Source organism: Tachyglossus aculeatus, chromosome 26 (assembly GCF_015852505.1).
Source record: "Tachyglossus aculeatus isolate mTacAcu1 chromosome 26, mTacAcu1.pri, whole genome shotgun sequence".
Taxonomy (NCBI): Eukaryota; Metazoa; Chordata; class Mammalia; order Monotremata; family Tachyglossidae; genus Tachyglossus; species Tachyglossus aculeatus.
Window position 1 is genome coordinate 1907421 of NC_052091.1, and position 19497 is coordinate 1926917.

The window sequence follows — 19497 nt, forward strand, 5'->3', positions numbered from 1 at the left end:
CCTACTGTGTGACCTTGGGCAAGTCACCTAACTCCTCCGTGCCTCTTTTCTCATCTGTAAAATGGGAAATTATGTATTTTTTCTCCCTCCTCCTTAGACCATCAGGCCCCATGTGGGACAGAGATTTTGTCCATTCTGATTGTATTGTATTTACCCTAGTGTTTGACACATGGCATAGATTTAACGCTTACCACAATTATCATTAACTCCATATTCAATTATTTAATCCAATTCCACTATTTGTGAATATTTTTATGTCTCTACTCTCAAAGGAATGGAAGTGCCTTAGGGGCAGGGAACGTGTCCCATCCTAAACTTTTCCTCTCCCAATTGCTCAGTACCATGCAGTGCAATCAATCAATCAGTCAATCCACAGTATTTACAGAGCCACTATTCTGTGCAGAATATTGCGCAGAGAGCTTGAGAGGGGCAATAGAATTAGTAAACACAATCTCTGCCTCCCAGGAGCTTTCGGTCAATCAATCAATCAATGATATTTATTAAGCACTAACCATGCAGAGCACTATGCTAAATGCTTGGGAAAGTACAGTACAGTAAAGTTGGTAGATAGGATCCCTGTCCACAAGGAATTTAGAGAGGGAAGCAATTGCTAAAATAGGAATCTGTTACTGTACCCAGAAGGAGAACAGTATTATTCACTGTTATTATTATTATCGTCATTATTATTATTGTATTTGCTAAGTACCCACTGTGTGTCAACCGCTCTTCTAAGCACCGGGGTAGAGACAGGTTAACCGGGTTGGACACAGTCCCTGTCCCACATGAGGCTCATTGTTTTAGCGGGAGGGAGAATAGGGATTGAATCCCCATTTTACATAGCGGCCTAGTGATTAGAGCCCGGGCCTAGAAGTCAGAAGGACCTGGGTTCTAACCCCTGCTCTGCCACTTGTCTGCGGTATGACCTTGGGCAAGTCCCTTAACTTCTCTATGCCTCAGTTACCTCATCTGTAAAATGGAGATTAAATCTGTGATCCACACGAGGGACATGGACTGTGTTCAACCTGATTTACTTGAATCTACCCCAGCACTTCGTACAGTGCCTAGGGCATAGTAAACGTTTAACAAATATCATTAAAAAAAAAAGAAAAATGAGGAAACTGAGACCCAGAGAAGTGAAGCTACCTGCCCAAGATCACCCAGGAGGCCACCGGCGGAGCAGGGATTGGAACTCGGGTCTTCCCAGGCCCTGGCTCTTTCCACCAGGCCGTGCTAACTTCTACATCCCGCCATTTATTTATTCCTTCAATCGTATCTATTGAGTGCTTACTGTGTGCAAGGCACTGTACTAAGTGCTCGGGAGAGTGCAAAACAACGATATAGCAAGACGCATTCCCTGCCCACAAGGAGTTTACAGTCTACAGGGGGAGCCAGACAGTGATAGAAATCAATCAATGACAGATCATCATCAATCGTATTTATTGAGCGCTTACTATGTGCAGAGCACTGTACTAAGCGCTTGGGAAGTACAAAGTGGCAACATATAGAGACAGTCCCTACCCAACAGTGGATATGAACACGTACATATGAACAGACCATTGCCACGCTTTGGATTCTTACAGTGCTCCGGTTTGCAGCCGGCCAGGCCTAGAATGCGGACCCCAGCCCCTGCTAGCAGGTGGGCCGACCCCACCTCTTCCCCTCCCCCCTCTCCAGAACCTCCCCTTAGAAGCGGCCCACCCGGTCTCCGACAACAGAACCCGTCGCGCGTGGCAACATCGGAATCGGGCTGGGGGTGGGGCAGGAGGGGACACCAGCGGCGGGCCGGCCATGGCCTCCATCCAGTCGGAGACGGACTGCTACGACATCATCGAGGTGCTGGGCAAAGGCACCTTCGGGGAGGTGGCCAAGGGCTGGCGCCGCAGCACGGGCCAGATGGTGGCCATCAAGGTGCTGCGCAACGACGCCCACCAGAGCCGCATCATCAAGAACGAGCTGCGGCTGCTGCGCTGCATGCGTGAGCTGGACCCTGACGAGGCCCACGTCATCCGCTTCCTCGACTTCTTCCACGACGCCCTCAAGTTCTACCTGGTCTTCGAGCTGCTCGAGCAGAACCTGTTCGAGTACCAGAAGGAGAACAACTTCGCCCCGCTGGCCGTCCGGCACATCCGCACCGTGACGCTGCAGGTACTGCGGGCGCTGGCGCGGCTCAAGGAGCTGGCCATCATCCATGCCGACCTCAAGCCCGAGAACATCATGCTGGTGGACCAGGCCCGCTGCCCCTTCCGCATCAAGGTGGGCCGCGGGCACCTCCCCTACCCCTTCAGCCTCTCCGCTCGCACCCTCCGGGCCTCCCCAGCCCCATTGCTTGGGTCCCACCCCTCACCCCTCAGGTCTCTCCAATCAATCAATCAATCAATCGTAGTTATTGAGCGCTTACTTTGTGCAGAGCACTGTACTAAGCGCTTGGGAAGTACAAGTTGGATATTTTGGGGGCAGTGGGAAGAGGGATAAGGAAGACAGGAGAGAAATAAAAAGGAATGGGAGGAAAAGCAGGGTGAAATGGAGATAAAGAGGGGAAGGAGGAGAAAGGAAGGAAAAAAAGGGGAAGAACAAGCAGGAACACAGGGAAGAGATGGAGGTAAGGAAGACAGGGAAAGGAGAAGCAAGTTAAAGCACTGTCTCCAGAGGTGCCAACTCCATGGGATTGATTGCTCCCATATCTTCACTCCACTCACTTGTTCATTCACTCACTCATTCATTCATTCATTCATTCGATCGTATTTAAGCAGCGTGGCCTAGTGGATAGAGGACAGGCCTGGGAGTCAAAAGGATGTGGGTTCCAATCTCGGCTCCGTCTCTTATCCGCTGTGTGACCTTGAGCAAGTCACTTCACTTCTCTGGGACTCAGTTACTTTGTCTGTAAAATGGGGATAAGAGTGTGAGCCCCATGTGGGACGGGGACTTTGTCCAACCTGATTAACTTGTATCTACCCCAGTGCTTAGAACAGTGCTGGGCACATAGTCAGTGCTTACCAAGTACTATAATTATTACTGAGTGCTTATTGTGTGTGTACTAAGCACTGTACTAAGCGCTTAGGAGAGTACAATACAACAACAGACACATTCCCTGCCCACAACGGGCTTCTTCTGCCCCTTCCATCCCTTAACTTCCTTTCTTTTATCCCCTGGGCCTCCCTGATCCCATTGCCTGGGTCTCTCTGCTCCCCCCTTCTCACCCTTCAGGTTTCTCCACTACCACCCCTCAGGTTTCTCCACTCCCATCATTTCTCCCCATTCCCATCATTTCTCCCCATTCCCATCCCTCAACCTTCCCCCCGCTTCTGGGTCTTCCCAGTCCCATCACTTGGGTCTCCTTGCTCCCATCCCTTGGATCTCATCGCTCTCATTCATTCAGTCATATTTATTGAGCCCTTACTGTGTACACAGCACGCTACTCTACTAAGTACAGTATGACAAAAACAGACATATTCCCTGTCCACATGAGTTTATAATCTCCCACTCCCATCTCTCAATCTCCTCCCGTCCGCTGGGCCTTCCTAGGTCACATCTTTTCAGTCTCCTTACTCTCACTCCTCAGGTCTTACCGTTCCCACCCCTTGTATTTCCCCATTCCTATCCCTTGTTCTTCCCACTCCCTTCCCTCAACCTCCCTTCTCCCATACCCTGGGCTTTCCAGGTCCCATCCCTTCGGTCTTCCTGCCCTCACTCCTCAGGACTCCCCATTCCCATCCCTTGGCTCCCCCTCTTCCTTCCCTCATTATTCCCACTCCCATCCCTTGGGTGTCCCCAATCCCACCCCTGGCATTCCCACTCCCATTTCCCCATCCCCCCAGTCTCTTCCCCATATTCCTTGATTCTCCCCTTCCAACCCCCCAGACATTCCCTGCCTCATCTTCTGGGTCTCCCCCAACACTACATGTCCAGGTTCCCTCTCCACATTCCCTGGGCCTCCCGCCCCACCCCCCTTACTAAGTACAGAGCATTGTTGTAAATGTTTGGAAGAATATGACAGAATTGGTAGGCCTGTTCTCTGCCTACGATGAGCTTACGTTCTCCATTCCCTATCCTCCAGGCCTTCTCTCCATTCCCATCCCACAGTTCCCTCCTGACCCCATTCCATGGCCCTCCCTTCACAGTGGCTCAGTGGATAGAGCACAAGCCTGGGAGTCAGAACGTCATGGGTTCCAAGCCTGGCTCCGCCATCTGTCTGCTGTGTGACCTTGGGCAAGTCACTTCACTTCTCTGAGCTTCACTTCACTCATCCGGAAAATAGGGATTAAAACTGTGAGCCCTATGTGGGACAGGGACTGTGTCCAACCTGATTACCTTGTATTTACCCCAGCTCTTAGAACAGTGCTTGGCACATAGTAAGCACTTAACAAATACCATAATACCATAATAATAATTATTATTATTCTCTGTGCCTCAGTTACCTTCTGTAAAATGGGGATCAAGACTGGGGGCTTCTTGTGGGACATTGTCTGTATCTAACCTGATTAGCTTGTATATACCCCAACACTTAGCCTGGCATGTAATAAGTACTTAGCAAATACCTTAAAAAGAAATAAAAGACTGCACCCACATCCTCCTCTCCTCCCCCGCCCTCCCTCCAGGTGATTGACTTTGGCTCAGCCAGCATCTTCAGCGAGGTGCGCTACGTGAAGGAGCCGTACATCCAGTCACGCTTCTACCGGGCCCCCGAGATTCTCCTGGGACTGCCCTTCTGCGAGAAGGTGGACATGTGGTCCCTGGGCTGCGTCATGGCCGAGCTGCATCTTGGTTGGCCCCTCTACCCGGGCAACAGCGAGTTCGACCAGGTGCGCTACATCTGCGAGACCCAGGGCCCGCCCAAGCCCCACGTCCTGCAGGCCGCCCGCAAGGCTCACCATTTCTTCAAGCGCAACCTCCACCCTGAAGCCGCCAGTCCCTGGCAGCTCAAGTCTTCCGCCGACTACCTGGCCGAGACCAAGGTAATAATAATAATAATAATGGCATTTATTAAGCACTTACTATGTGCAAAGCACTGTTCTAAGCGCTGGGGAGGTTACAAGGTGATCAGGTTATCCCACTTGGGGCTCACAGTCTTCATCCCCATTTTACAGATGAGGTAACTGAGGCACAGAGAAGTTAAGTGACTTGCCCAAAGTCACACAGCTGACAAGTGGCGGAGCCGGGGTTTGAACCTGTGACCTCTGACTCCCAAGCCCACGCTCTTTCCACTGAGCCACGCTGCAGGGAGCCCGGGGGGAAGTGGGGGCTCATGCAGCCGGTCCTCTGCCTCGGGGGTGCGCGACTGTGATGGGAGGGTGGGGAGGGGGCGGTCTGAGGAAGGGAGTGTGGGGTTGGGAGGAAGGATCGATTTTAATCTGAGAGACAAAGCCCTCCCGTGTGCGGGTTGTAAGACTAGCTGCCCTCGTTCACGCAACCCTCCTCGTTGGGCTGTAGTTTAATTCCCGTCCCTTCTGTTCTACCTCTGGTGGGGGGAAGACAGGAAAGTGGGGAAACGGGTGGTGGGTTCCCCATTTCTAGGTCCTCCCTTTCTTCAACCGGGCCACCCTTTCCTTATGCCCCCCAAGTCTGACCATCACCCCCAACTCTGCCCCACCTTGAGGAAGTGGCAAACAGAATGGAAGGAGGGTGGGAAAGGGAGTGGTTAATTGTTATAGTGTGCTCTCCCAAGTACTTAGTACAGGGCTTTACACGCAGCAAACGCTCAATGCCTGTTTACTTGTTTTGATGTGAATATATCTAAAATTCTATTTATTTATATTGATGCTATTGATGCCTGTTTACTTGTTTTGATGTCTGTCTGCCCCCTTCTAGACCATAAGCCCATTGTGGGCCTGTTGTGGGCAGGGATTGTTTCTCTTGATATCTGAATCGTACTTTCTAAGTGCTTAATACAGTGCTCTGCACACAGTAAGCACTCAATAAATACGACTGACTGAATGAATGAATAAATACGACTGAATGAATGACAGGGGCAGTCGATGCCGGGTCGAGGGAGGACCATGCTGACCTCCTCCCCCCTCGGCCTCTCCAGGTGCGCCCCTTGGAGCGTCGCAAGTACGTGCTGAAGTCTCTGGACCAGATGGAGACGGTGAACAGGGGTCCCAGCAAACTGGCCTTCCCGGACCGCGAGGAGCTGGCTGAGGCGGTGGACCTGAAGTCCATGGTTGAGCTGATCAAGCGCATGCTGACCTGGGAATCCCACGAGCGCATCAGCCCCAGCGCCGCCCTGCGCCACCCGTTCGTGGGCCTGCAGCAGCTGCGCAGCGCCCACGAGGGCACGCGCTACTACCAGCTCTCACTGCACAGCTGCCGGGCCTCACTGCAGCTCGAAGGCCGAGCCCCCCAGCCCGGACCCCCCGGCCACCCCCCGGGCCGGGATGGGGCCTGTTTCTGGGAGGAGCGGGGCCCCGGGGTGCAACGTGCCATCGACCAACTGGATGACCTGAGCCTGCAGGAGCACAGGCGACTGTGGGGGGATGGCTACGGGCCCCCGGAGCCCCCCGCCGAGAGGCCGGCCACCAAGGTGGGCGAGCGGCGCTGCCACGAGTCCCCCGAGCCCATCCTGGCCTTCTACGGGACAAGGCTGGGTCGCCACAAGCCCCGCAAGTACTCGGCCGGCTCCAAGTCGGACCCCAACTTCGGGAACCTGATCCTGCTCGGGCAGCCGTCGCCAAAGGAGGGCGAGCCGGGCGAGGGCTGGCAAGGGGTGGTGCTGCCTCCTGGAAGGCCCACCCCATCCCGCGCCCCCGCGCAGCGGGAGGGGAACGGCTCCCTCGGGGCCCCCGGCCCGCAGCAGCTGGAACTGGAACTGGAGCTGGAGGCCGAGGTAACTGGGGGGAGTGGGGCGAGGGAGGGAGAGAGGGAGAGAGAAGCCACGTGCCCAGGTGGGAGCTTCCTGGGACCGTTCCACCTCCCAGGTTGAATAGCCACAGGCCAATGGTAGGGGAGTGAGGTGGGAATGCACCGTTGCTGGCCTCCAGTTGGGAACGAGGGGCTGGAGAGGCATTACCATCTACCCAGGGGTCCCCAGGGACGGGGGTCCTGCCCTGGGCCAAACCGCGTCCCCAGCCTTGTCTCCTTTCTCCCCCCGCAGAGACCCGGTTCCGAGCACTACGACTCTGGCTCCTGCTCCGCGGCTCTCCGCGTGGGCAAGTGGGTGGGTGAGTCCGACAGGAGCCTGGAGAGGGAGCGGGGTCGCTCCCACCCCCACCACCCCCACCCCCACCGTCCAGCCCGGGGTCCCAGCTTCCTCCAGCGCATCGCCGGGCGCCCCTGAGTGAGCCTCCTCCCCATCCCACTCCCCTTACGAGCTTTCTTCAGCCACAGATCGTTTCGTAGCAATCCACAAATTACAAAGTGAACCTAAAAATCCTTAATTGAACCCCCAAATCTGCCCCTCTCTAGCCCCGGCCCTCCCCAGCCCCTGGAAGCGAGATCCAGAGGGGAGGAGGCTGAGTCCATCCACTGCACCCCGAGGGGGGTGCCCGGGAAGGGGTCTGCTCACCCGACTGGCCGGCCCCTCTAGGCCATAAGGGCAGTCTGGGATGGGGGAGGGCGTTAGCCTTATGTACCCAGAGTTTTGCCCTCTCCCGTGGTGGCTCTAACAGTTGCAATAAAGGATTGTTTTGCCGTCCAGCTCTGTGTGCATACCTTGGGTGGGGGGCCGTAGGTGCGGGGCGGGGAGCCTGGATTTGCAAACATGCCCCCCAGCATTTAGAACAGTGCCTGGCAAATAGTAAGTGCTAGCCTGGCATAGTGAGAAGCAGCATGGTGTAGTGGATAGAGACAGGCGTGGAAGTCCAAAAGTCCTGGCTTCTAAATCCGGCTCCGCCACTCGACTCCTGTGTGACCTCAGGCAAGTTAATTCACCTCTCTGGGCCTCAGTTACCTCATCTATAAAATGGGCACTGAGACTGTGAGTCACGCGTGGGACAGGGACTGTGTCCAACCCGATCTGCTTGTATCCACCCCAGTGCTTAGTACAGTGCCTGGCACACAGGTAAGCTCGTAACAAATGCCATAATTATTATTAGTAGTATTAAAAAAAGCTAGCAAGTTTAGGGAAGCAGCATGGCCAACTGGATAGAGCGCGGGCCTGGGTTCTAATCCCAGCTCCGCCACTGGTCTGCTGTGTGATCTTCGGCAAGTCACTTCACTTCCCTGTGCCTCAGCTACCTCATCTGTAAAATGGAGATTAAGACTGTGAGCCCCATAGGGAACAGGGACTGTATCCAACCAGATTGGCTTGTAGCTACCCTACTGCTTAGAACAGTGCTTGACACATAGGAAGCGCTTAACAAATACCGTCACTATTATACTTTGTACACACATGCAAATAAAGCCGCAGCAGTGACACTAAGCCTGCCGTATGAGGATGATGGCATTTGTTCAGTGCTTATTATGTGCCAGGCACTGAACTAAGCCCAGGGGTGGATACAAACAAATCAGGTTGGACACAGTTCCTGCCCTACATGGGGCTCACAATCTTCATCCCGATTTCACAGATGAGGAAACTGAGTCCCAGGGAAGTTACGTGACTTTCCCAAGGTGACCCATAAGACAAGTGGTGGAGCCGGGACTAGAACCCGGGTCCTTCTGGCTTCCAGGCCTGTGCTCTATCCACCAGGCCACGCTGCACGGTATTGTACTAAGAGCTTAGGATCACATGACGTGGTAAGATCGAAACCACATCCTTTAAAGGCTTACCGTCTAAGGTCTACCCAGCACACGCTACACCACAGCCCACACACGTCTCCACAGGCCAAGCACCAGTTCGGCCCCCAGCCCGGCCTAGCCAAACTCGCCGATTCAGCTGAATCCACAGGCTCTTTATTGCTTCTCCCTGGGGGTTCCGCCCCAGACTCAGACAGGGCGGGGGCTGGGCAGCCCAGAGACTCAGGCACCCCATGCCCGGGTGATGGGATCCACCCTGGACCGGGCCTCAGTGTCCTCTCCCCATCACCCCATCCCTGGGTTCCACAGTGATAGTCCCCAGCCAGGTAATCCCCAATGCTCCCCGCTTTGTCCCCTTTCCCACCTCTAATCCCCTCATGGGCTACCCCCGTTAGCCCCCTCCTCCACACCACGTAAGACCTGTTCCTGGCAGGGGTCCAGGTGGCCGGAGGCTTTGGCACGCAGGCGAATGGCACTGTGCAGATGGTCACTGGGCCAGGGGCAGGGGCAGCGAAGAAAAGTCCAAATAACCACACCCCCAACACAGACCGATGCAAGCGATGGGGGGGACCGTTAGCACGGGCTGGTCCTCCCACCCGCCCCCTCCCCCACCAGCCCCCAGCCGCAGTGTCCGGGTGTCTCAGAGGAGGTGGCAGGAGTTGCTGGCGGCCAGGGGGTCATCCAGCTCATGGCTGTAGACGGAGTCCCAGTCGCGGAGGAACACGGCTTCCAGCTGCTCCCGCAGCCCCTGGTCCCCCGCGGTCCCCGCGACCCCCGTCTGGTTCACCACCAGAGCCGAGCCGGCCGTCTGTGTAAAATAACTGCCTGACCAGTTGGACGTCCCTGAGGAAGAAGTCGGGAGAAGAGGGGGCGGCGAGGGGTCAGCCTCCTACAGAGGAAATGTGCCTGTCCCTGGCCCGCTCGGGGCAGTTCTGGTGGCTCTGTAGGGAAGGGTCAGGGGGAAGGGGGAGTGAAAGCCACTCACCAATGTAGGCTGCCCGGTCAGTGACCATGTACTTGTTGTGATTGACGCGGGCGTAGGGGATCCGAGCCTGAGCCTCATCGGAGGGGACGATGAACAGTCTCTGTCCAGGGAGATGGAGTGGTCAGGGGAGAGGCAAGTGGGCAGGGCCGGCAGAGGGACAGATGGAGGGAGAGAGGGAAGGAGACAGGGCAGTGTTGGAAGTAGCACAGGTGGAGGGAGAGAGGAGAGATGGGCAACACTTGGAGAGGGACAGGTGGAGGGAGAGAGGGAGGAGAGACAGGTAGGGCTGGGAGAGGGACAGGCGGAGGGAGGGAGGAGAGACAGGGCAGGGTTGGGAGTAGGACAGGTGGAGGGAGAGAGGAGAGATGGGCAAGACTTGGAGAGGGACAGGTGGAGGGAGAGAGGGAGGAGAGACAGGTAGGGCTGGGAGAGGGACAGGAGGAGGGAGGGAGGAGAGACAGGGCAGGGTTGGGAGTAGGACAGGTGGAGGGAGAGAGGAGAGATGGGCAAGACTTGGAGAGGGACAGGTGGAGGGAGAGAGGGAGGAGAGACAGGTAGGGCTGGGAGAGGGACAGGAGGAGGGAGGGAGGAGAGACAGGGCAGGGTTGGGAGAGGGACAGGTCAGGGGAGAGAGGGAGGAGAGGCAGGGCTGGGTTTGGCGGGAGGAGAAACAGGTAGGGCAGAGAGAGGGACAGGTAGAGGGAGAGAGGGAGGAGAGATAGGGCAGGGAAAGAGGAGACCAAGTAGGTTGGGGTGGGCTGGGGGTGTCGGTAGGGGGTGTAGTGGAAGAGACTCACCACTTGCACATCGTAGTGCGTGCGGTTGTCTTGGAGGGCGGCGAGGGAGCGCAGGAAGGGCAGCAACGAGGGCTCTGAGTGATCCCAGCAGCTCACTAGCAGCCGCACCTTGACGCCACGTTCGTAGGCCGCCCGCCGCAGCCCATCGTCGATGGCCGGCCAGAACCTGCAGGGGGCACGGGGTGGACCGGCGGCGGCTGGATGCTCGGACCCTCCCCTGGTCTCCTCTCCCATCCGGCCACCCACCCCGGACGCTCTAACCCCTTCTCCCCCCGTTCCCACTTCCCGGCCTGGTTCGGCCCTCGTTCCGGCCCCTCGCCGGGCCGCACCTGCGGGGATGGGAAAACTCCATTGTGGGCAGGTAGTTCATGACGGCCACGTAGACGAAGCCGCGGGCATCGTCCACCAGGCTGAGCAGGGCGCTCAGGTCGGGAGTGCGGCCGGCCGGGCACAGCGAGGGTGGGGCGCTCTGCGGGTGTCGGGAGGGAGACACAGAGGGGCGTGTGGGAGAGAGGGGAGACCTCAGATACAAGGGAGGGGAAGAGGCCGGACAGTGGAGAGGGAAGGGGCGCGGAAGGGGCTTACAGAGAAGTAGACGCGGGCCGGGGTGCTGTTGAGCTGCAGCTGGAGCGGGGAGTCGAGGCTGTAGCGGGTGGCGTAGCTGTCAGGCCAGGGGGATGGTATGGCAGAGCCCGATTGGCCCAGGTACCAATAGGCCTCAAACACTTTGGCCAAGTCCTGCGCCAGGCAGCTGCAATTGTAGACCACGACGCCCAGTTCCTTCACCTGGCAGAAGAGGGGACCAAGGGGTCGGGGGACTCATGGCGGGGGTGGGAGGGGTCCCCGCTTCCGGAGCAGGTGGCCCCCCCAGATTGAGTCTGCAGCTCGTGGGAGATCCACCCAGGAGGAGCCCGAGGTTCATTCATTCATTCAACTGTATTTGTTGGACGCTTACTATGTGCAGAGCACTGTACTAAGCGCTTGGGAGAATACAACACAAAAATAAAGAAACATTCCCTGCCCATAATGAGCTTACAGTCCAGTCTCCTCCCCATCTCCCAGCCCTGGCCGCCCCCAGCCTCAACTCCATCCAGGGCTCCTGCTCCCCCCTGCCCAGGCTCCGCCTGGTCTCCAGGACCCTCTTCTGGCCCCCCAAACCTGGGTGAGGGAGCGCCAGTCCATGTTGGCACTGCCAATGTAGAGATGGGTCTGATCCACCACCCAAAACTTGGTGTGGAGCACGCCGTGGGTCAGGCGCCGCATGTCCACCATGCGGATGTGGGCCCCTGGGGACAGGGAGAAGGCTTGCTTATTACTATTATTACGGTATTTGTTAAGCGCTTACTATGTGCCAGACACTGTATTAAGCAATGGGTTGGATACAAGCAAATCGGGTTGGGCACCCTCCCTGTCCGGCATGGGGCTCCCAGTCTTAATCCCCATTTTACAGATAAGGGAACTGAGGTACAGAGAAGTGAAGTTACTTGCCCAAGGCCGCACAGCAGACAAGTGATGGAGCCGGGGTTAGAACCCAGGACCTTCTGACTCACAGACCTGTGCTCTATCCACTACGCATCCAGGTGGCATCCCCCTCCCTCTCTGGACTCCGCCTGCCCACCCTGCCCGCCGCCCTGCCCATCCTCGCCCGCCCTCACCATACTCACCACTGTCCAGGAGGGCCTGCAGGTCGGCCTGGGGCTGGGGGCCGTTGGGCTTGCTGACTGCCACACGTACATTTACGCCTTTTGGGGCCAGGGTCAGCAGCTCCTGGAGGACCCTCTCCCCCTGGGGTGGCAAGAGCGGCAAAGGACTGTAGGAACACCTGACCCGGGCTCCCTCACCTCACCCCTTCTCCCCCAGCTCTGCCCAATTCCCAGCCCAGCCCCCACCACTTGGTGGTAGCTGGCTGCTATCTATTGAGCGCCTGCTGAATGCAGGGCACTACCCTAGGGGCTTGGGAAAGCCCAAGACACACAGTATGCTGCTCCTCCCAGCCCCTAGCTTCCCACTTGCTGCCTGTAACCGGCCTCCTCCTCCTCCTCGCCCTCCTGGCACCTGCTGGGCAGAGGGCTCCTGGGTGCGTGTGTCCTGGTTGGTGAGGGTCCAGTAAAAGGAGGCGATGTCGAGGGTACGGTGGGCTCCAGCCACTAAGTCCAGCCAAGCCTGGCTGATGGTCGGATGCGTGGGACCGCTGGGGAAGGTCAGGCCCTCCGGGATGCTCTCCACCAGCACCGCCCTAGAGCCACACAGATTCACAATAATAATAACGATGACATTTGTTAAGCACTTACTATGTGCAAAGCACTGTTCTAAGCACTGGGGGGGATACGAGGTGATCAGCTTGTCCCACGTGGGGCTCACAGTCTTAATCCTCATTTTACAGATGAGGTAACTGAGGCTCAGAGAAGTGACTTGCCCAAGGTCACACAGCAGACATGTGGCGGAGCTGGGATTAGCCCCCATGACCTCTGACTCCTAAGCCCGGGCTCTTTCCACTGAGCCACGCTGCTTCTAATTGAATTCATGCATTCAATTCATTCGATCGTATTTATTGAGCACTCACTCTGTGCTTCTATCCAGAGTACAGTGCTCTGCACAGAGTAAGCGCTTGGAAAGTACAGTTCAACAACAGAGACAATCCCTGCCCACAGCGGGCTCACAGTCTAGAAGGGGAGAGACAGACATCAAAACAAATAAACAGGCAAAAGGTAAACAGATGGCACTGGAACATGGTGGGCATCGGAGCAGGCCAGGATGTTCACAGCTCCCACCTTCTTTCTGCCCCCCAATGTGGTTTCCATTCCTCTCACTCTAATCCCCAGGCTCTGTTTCCCCTACTCCTGGCTGGATTGAGCAGAAAGACAGAAAGAGAGAGAGACAGAGAGAGAGAGAGACAGAGAGAGACAGCTTGGAAAGTACAGATCAACAACAGAGACAATCCCTGCCCACACCTGGCACACAGTCTAGAAGGGGAGAGACAGACATCAAAACAAATAAACAGGCAACAGGTAAACAGATGGCACTGGAACACGGTGGGCATCGGAGCAGGCCAGGATGTTCACAGCTCCCAACTTCTTTCTGCCCCACAATGTGGTTTCCATTCCTCTCACCCTAATCCCCAGGCTCTGTTTCCCCTACTCCTGGCTGGATTGAGCAGAAAGACAGAAAGAGAGAGAGACAGAGAGACAGAGACAGAGACAGAGACAGAGAGTGTGTGTGCGTGCAGCCGTGCATGTCGGCAGAAACTGAAAAACAGCGTGGCCTAGCGAATAGAGCATAGGCCAGGAAGACAGAAGCACCCGGTTTCTAACCCCAGCTCCGCCACTTGTCTGCTGTGAGATCTTGGGCTAGTCACGTAATTTATCTGTGCCTCATCTTTAAAACGGAGATTAAGAGTGTGAGCACCATGTGGAACAGGGGGACTGTGTCCAGCCCAGTTTGCTTCTATCCAGCGCTTAGAACGGTGCCCAGCACACAGTAAGTGCTTAACAAATACTACAATTATTACTATTATTATCTGTATTTGTATGTCTTTTTTTCGGGGGGTGGTGCATTTGTGCCTTGTGTCCATGCGGGTGGGTGTTTATCTGGATCTGATTTGTGCCCAGGTCTGCATCCACGACAGTCTGTGTGTGTGTGTCCGTGATAGCCTGTCTATCCGTGTGGCCACGCCCCCGCGGTCCTGTGCCCCACGGGACATCTGTCTGGGGTGGATGCGGTGGCTGCCGTGGACACTCACTGGCAGGGATCCTTGCAGATGGGTCCAGGTGCCTGGTTGCTCTTTCCCCCCGGAGGACCCCCGAGCCGTGGCCAGAAGAGCAGCTGGGTCAGCAAGGCGCACAGCACCATGGTGCCCAACAGGGTGATCAGCAGGGCCCAGCGGGCATTCTGGGAACAAAAGAGGGCATCAGGGGGGCAGGAGGCATGGCTGGGGCCCCCCTCGCCAAGCTCACTAGCCCCTTGGAAGAAGCATGGCATAGTGGATAGAGCAGGGGCTTGGGAGTCAGAAGATCAAGGGTTCTAATCCCAGCTCTGCCACCTGTCTGCTGTGTGACCTTGAGCAAGTCATTTCAGTTCCCCAGGCCTCAGTTACCTCATTGGGAAAATGGGGAGCGAGACTGGGAGGCCCATGTGAGACAAGGGACTGTGTCCAACCTGATTTACTTATATCCACTCCAGCACTAACCCTAAGCACTTAACAAATACCACAGTTATTGTCATTATTATTAACAATAATACATCTCATCTGTCCACCACTCCCCACGCCAGAGGCCACTTGATGGGTTTTCCAGGGTGCTAGGCAATGGTGCCACTGCTCAGGGCAGTGGGTTCCTGGGGGTGGGCAGAGAGGGGCAAGGGTGGCGATGGCCTTGCCTGGGTCTTACCTTCTCAGCCAGGGCCCGGGGCATCACTGGGGAAAGCAGCTGTTCCTCCATTCGTGGCTTCGGCTGGGAGGGACGGAGAGTTTGAGGAGGTCAGAACCTCTGTCCGACCCTCACCCCAACCCCCGCCTTGACCAGTGTTGACATAATCCCCCATCTCCTCCCAGCCAACTCCTCCCGTATAACCCAGCACCCCATTAACCCCAACCCTCCCACCTGCACTACCACCAACCCTCTCCATTCCCTGCCTAGTTTGATTCTGGACTCTTGGGTGTGGGTAAACAGGGGAGAAACTCTATCCTAAAATCATAGTGCTTGGAAATTTTGCTCGGATTAATCTGTCATAATAATAATAATAATAATAATAATAATAATGGCATTTATTAAGTGCTTACTATGTGCAAAGCACTGTTCTAAGCACTGGGGGGATACAAGGTGATCAGGTTGTCCCACGTGGAGCTCACAGTCTTAATCCCATTTTACAGGTGAGGTAACTGAGGCACAGAGAAGTTAAGTGGCTTGCCCAAGATCCCACAGCTGACAAGTGGCGGAGCCGGGATTCGAACCCACGACCTCTGACTCTAAAGCCCGTGCTCTTTCCACTGAGCCACATCTCTTCACCCACCCTAGACTGTAAACTCATTGTCAAGGAGCATGTCTGCTAATGGCGTAGTGGGTAGAGCATGGGCCCGAGAGTCAGAAGGTCATGAGTTCTAGTCCCGCCTCGGCCACTTGTCTACTGTTTCACCACGGGCAAGTCACTTCACTTCTCTGGGCCTCAGTTACCTGATCTGCAAACTGGGGATTGAGACTGTGAGCCCCACGTGGGACAGAGACTGTGTCTAACCCGATTTGCTTGTAACCACCCCAGCGCTTAGTACAGTGCCAGGCACACAATAAGTGCTTAACAAATACCACAGTTATTACTATTAATTCTGTTGTTTTATACTCTCACAAGAGTTTGGTACGGTGCTCTGCACATAATAAGAGATCAATAAATACCATTGATTGACTGATCCCAAATCTCCCCAAATAACACTTCAGCATTTCCATGTCCCCTGAGCCCTTAGGCACTTCCCCCTCACCCCTCACCCCTTAGCAAAGACAAACATGTCTATATGCCATTACTTCCTCCTATTTGTAACTTATATTAATGTCTTTCTCCCCCAGTGACTCTAGGGTACTTGAGGGCAGGGATCATGTCTCCCGCTACTATTTCTAGGATACTTTCCCAAGTGCTTTATTTATTATGATTATTACTACTATGCTAATAATAATAATGATGATGATGGCATTTGTTAGGCGCTTACTATGTGCCAGGCACTATACTAAGTAATCGGGGTGGACACAGTCTCTGTTCCACGTGGAGCTCACAGTCTCAATCCCCATTTTACAGATGAGGTGATGAGGCACAGAGAAGTGAAGCGACTTCCCCAAGGTCACACAGCAGACAAGAGGCAGAGTCAGGAGCTGTCTCCCCCTCTAGACTGTAAGCTCACTGTGGGCAGGTAATGTGTCTGGTCATTGTTATACTGTACTCTACCAAGCACTTAGTTCAGTGCTTTGCACAAAGTAAGTGCTCAATAAATATGATTGAATGAATGGATGTTTAGAACAATGTTATGCACACAGTAAGTGCTCAATAAATATCAAGAATTGACCGTCAAAAAAATACCAATCAATGGTATTTACTGAGCACTTACTATGTGCTGAGTATTGATTACTTTGTACGTGGCTCAGTGGAAAGAGCACGGGCTTTGGAGTCAGAGGTCATGGGTTCGAATCCCGGCTCCACCACAAGTCAGCTGTGTGACCTCGGGCAAGTCACTTAACTTCTCTGAGCCTCAGTTACCTCACCTGTAAAAATGGGGATTAAGACTGTGAGCCCCACACGGGACAACTTGATCACACTGTATCCCCCCCAGCGCTTAGAACAGTGCTTTGCACATAGTAAGCGCTTAAGAAATGCCATCATTATTATTATTATTGTACTAAGAACTTGGGAAAGTACGATAAACAGAGTTGGTAGCTGTGGGCCCTGCCCAGAACTTGGGAAAGTACGATAAACAGAGTTGGTAGTTGTGGGCCCTGCCCATAAAGTGCCACGGGGGAGGCAGACATTTAAATACGGTAGGCATGGGGAAATAGTAGAGTGGATTGTGCCATGGGGACTGAGGCTGGTTACGGCCTTGACCCCTGTTGGTGCCCGCTGTGCCCACTTACTTGTTGGTACGCCGAGTACAGCTTCATCTTGCCCGGTCCTGGGCCGGGGGCGGGCTGCGGTCAGTGGTTGGTGTCGGCCCTTCCGGAGTCGGGCTCTCGGCCTTCCCCGCAAACAGCAGGACAAGAGAAAGTTTGCTTCCCCCACCCAGGGTTTGGCTAGTGACTAGTACCCCTTCCCCCGCCCCCAGGGGAGGTTGGTGAGGGGAGGGGCAACTCTACCTCCCACATGACTCAGTTTCCCCAGAAGATCACGGGTCCCGGCCAGTCATGGGGGATTGGCGTGGGGCCGGCTCCAAAAGGAGGAAACAAATTGGTTCGCCTTGTCCCATGCGTGGCGCTTGCGTAATCTTTTTTTTTTTAATGGTATTTGTTAAGCACTTACTATGTACCAGGCACTGTACTAAGCGCTGGGGTAGATACAAGGTTGGCCCCGCTCCGTGTCTCACCTGAGGCTCACATTCTTAATCCTGTTTTACAGATGAGGTAACTGAGGCACAGAGAAGCGACTGGCCCAAGGTCAAACGGCAGACAAGTGGCGGATCCTTGCCTCCCCCAGCACGACATCCCCCCCCTCCCCAGACTGTGAGCCCACTGTTGGGTAGGGACTGTCTCTATATGTTGCCAACTTGTACTTCCTAAGCGCTTAGTACAGTGCTCTGCACACAGTAAGCGCTCAATAAATACGATTGATTGATTGATTGATCAGGAGGCACCCCCAAACACCCCAATTTCCCCTCGTCCTCCGGGGTGCCCTGCCAGGCTCCGGGGTGCCCCACTGTGGCTCAGTGGAAAGAGCCCGGGCTTTGGAGTCGGAGGTCATGGGTTCAAATCCCATCTCCGCCAACTGTCAGCCGTGTGACTTTGGGCGAGTCACTTGGCTTCTCTGTGCCTCAGTCACCTCATCTGGAAAATGGGGATTAAAATTGTGATCCCCCTGTGGGACAAACTGATCACCTTATAATCTCCCCGGCGCTTAGAACAGTGCTTTGCACATAGTAAGCGCTTAACAAGTACCGTCATCATCATCACTGCGCTAGCTGCCTGGCAGGGAGATGGACTACGACTGGATGGACTCAGACTGAGCCCCTTCCTTCCTCTCCCCCTCGTCCCCCTCTCCATCCCCCCATCTTACCTCCTTCCCTTCCTCACAGCACCTGTATATATGGATATATGTTTGTACATATTTTTTACTCTATTTATTTTACTTGTACATATCTATTCCATTTATTTTATTTTGTTAGTATGTTTGGTTTTGTTCTCTGTCTCCCCCTTTCAGACTGTGAGCCCACTGTTGGGTAGGGACCGTCTCTATCCGTTGCCACCTTGTACTTCCCAAGTGCTTAGTCCAGTGCTCTGCACACAGTAAGCGCTCAATAAATACGATTGATTGATTGATTTTATTTTGTTAGTATGTCTGGTTTTGTTCTCTGTCTCCCCCTTCTAGACGGTGAGCCCACTGTTGGGCAGGGACCGTCTCTATCCGTTGCCACCTTGTACTTCCCAAGTGCTTAGTCCAGTGCTCCGCACACAGTAAGCGCTCAATAAATACGATTGATTGATTGATTTTATTTTGTTAGTACGTTTGGTTTTGTTCCCTGTCTCCCCCTTTCAGACCGTGAGCCCACTGTTGGGTAGGGACCGTCTCTATCCGTTGCCACCTTGTACTTCCCAAGTGCTTAGTCCAGTGCTCCGCACACAGTAAGCGCTCAATAAATACGATTGATTGATGGATGGATTGAGTCTCGGGGCTAATGCACCAGTCTCGTTGGCATTCTGGACTCGGACTGTACTAAGCAAGCGCTTAGTACAATGCTCTGCCCATAGTAAGCGCTCAATAAATACGATTGATGATGACTGATCCCCCGGGGAAGAAGCCCCTTCCTGGATCCGGGGACGGGGTTTGGCTCCCTTCCTCGGGGCTCGGAAGGAGAGGGCAGGGACGAGGACGGAGCCCCCCAACTTGTCACTTAGGACCCTTAGTACTAAGCGCTTAGTACAGTGCTCTGCACACAGTAAGCGCTCAATAAATACGATTGATTGACTGATTGCCACCCGGGCCCCGTGCGACCCCCTGGCTTTACCCGCCCCGACCTCGCTACTGTCCGGTGACCCCGGGGACCCCCTCCTCCGAGACCCCCCGACTCTCCCCGGATTTTGGCTACCTGAATCCGGGGAAATCGAGGAAGGGCTCCTGGCAGAGGAGTCGGTCCCGAGCTACTGCTCCGCCCAGGCCGGGGGCGGGCCCTCACCCCCAAAAATAAGGGGAGGGCGGAGCGGCCTGCTCCCTGGGGGCGGGCCCTGGGTCGTTGTGGAGTTGTGCGGTTGTGTGTGTGTGTGTGTGTGCGCTCCCCTAAGGGCATCCCGAGGGAGCCAGTGCCTCAACCGGGTGTGAGACAGTGTGTGTGTGTGTGTGTGTGTGTGTGTGTGTATGTGTGTGGGCGCG

At 55.1% G+C, this 19497-nt stretch overlaps 2 protein-coding genes across 2 annotated transcripts; one reads left to right on the forward strand and one right to left on the reverse strand.

The window, feature by feature from the left end:
• Nucleotides 1–1788: 1788 nt before the first annotated feature.
• Nucleotides 1789–7606, forward strand: HIPK4 (homeodomain interacting protein kinase 4). Its single transcript, XM_038767482.1, has 4 exons — nucleotides 1789–2253; nucleotides 4596–4952; nucleotides 6026–6820; nucleotides 7088–7606. Exons 1-4 carry the CDS (start codon nucleotides 1789–1791, stop codon nucleotides 7268–7270), a joined length of 1800 nt encoding a protein of 599 aa, XP_038623410.1. The 3' UTR covers nucleotides 7271–7606.
• A 1667-nt stretch (nucleotides 7607–9273) lies between these two features.
• On the reverse strand, nucleotides 9274–19283 carry PLD3 (phospholipase D family member 3). The gene is made up of 12 exons (XM_038767223.1): nucleotides 19217–19283; nucleotides 17055–17155; nucleotides 14835–14897; nucleotides 14189–14337; nucleotides 12505–12685; nucleotides 12114–12234; nucleotides 11608–11735; nucleotides 11035–11235; nucleotides 10779–10918; nucleotides 10450–10615; nucleotides 9653–9752; nucleotides 9274–9510 (listed from the first exon to the last, which is right to left on the reverse strand). The coding sequence occupies exons 2-12, from the start codon at nucleotides 17079–17081 to the stop codon at nucleotides 9308–9310; spliced, it is 1479 nt and encodes a 492-aa protein (XP_038623151.1). The 5' UTR covers nucleotides 17082–17155; nucleotides 19217–19283; the 3' UTR covers nucleotides 9274–9307.
• Between the last annotated feature and the right edge of the window lie 214 nt (nucleotides 19284–19497).

Bases quoted from the DNA above. Each gene is read 5' to 3' on its own strand.
- HIPK4 (XM_038767482.1), top strand. From the start codon at position 1,789: ATGGCCTCCATCCAGTCGGAGACGGACTGCTACGACATCATCGAGGTG. The intron at 2,254-4,595 runs GTGGGCCGCGGG...CCCTCCCTCCAG, and splicing joins GCTGCCCCTTCCGCATCAAG to GTGATTGACTTTGGCTCAGC. The intron at 6,821-7,087 runs GTAACTGGGGGG...CTCCCCCCGCAG, and splicing joins AACTGGAGCTGGAGGCCGAG to AGACCCGGTTCCGAGCACTA.
- PLD3 (XM_038767223.1), bottom strand. From the start codon at position 17,081: ATGAAGCTGTACTCGGCGTACCAACAA. The intron at 12,686-14,188 runs GTGAGTGTCCAC...GTGTGGCTCTAG, and splicing joins ATCTGCAAGGATCCCTGCCA to GGCGGTGCTGGTGGAGAGCA. The intron at 10,919-11,034 runs GTAAGCCCCTTC...CGACACCCGCAG, and splicing joins CGGCCCGCGTCTACTTCTCT to AGCGCCCCACCCTCGCTGTG.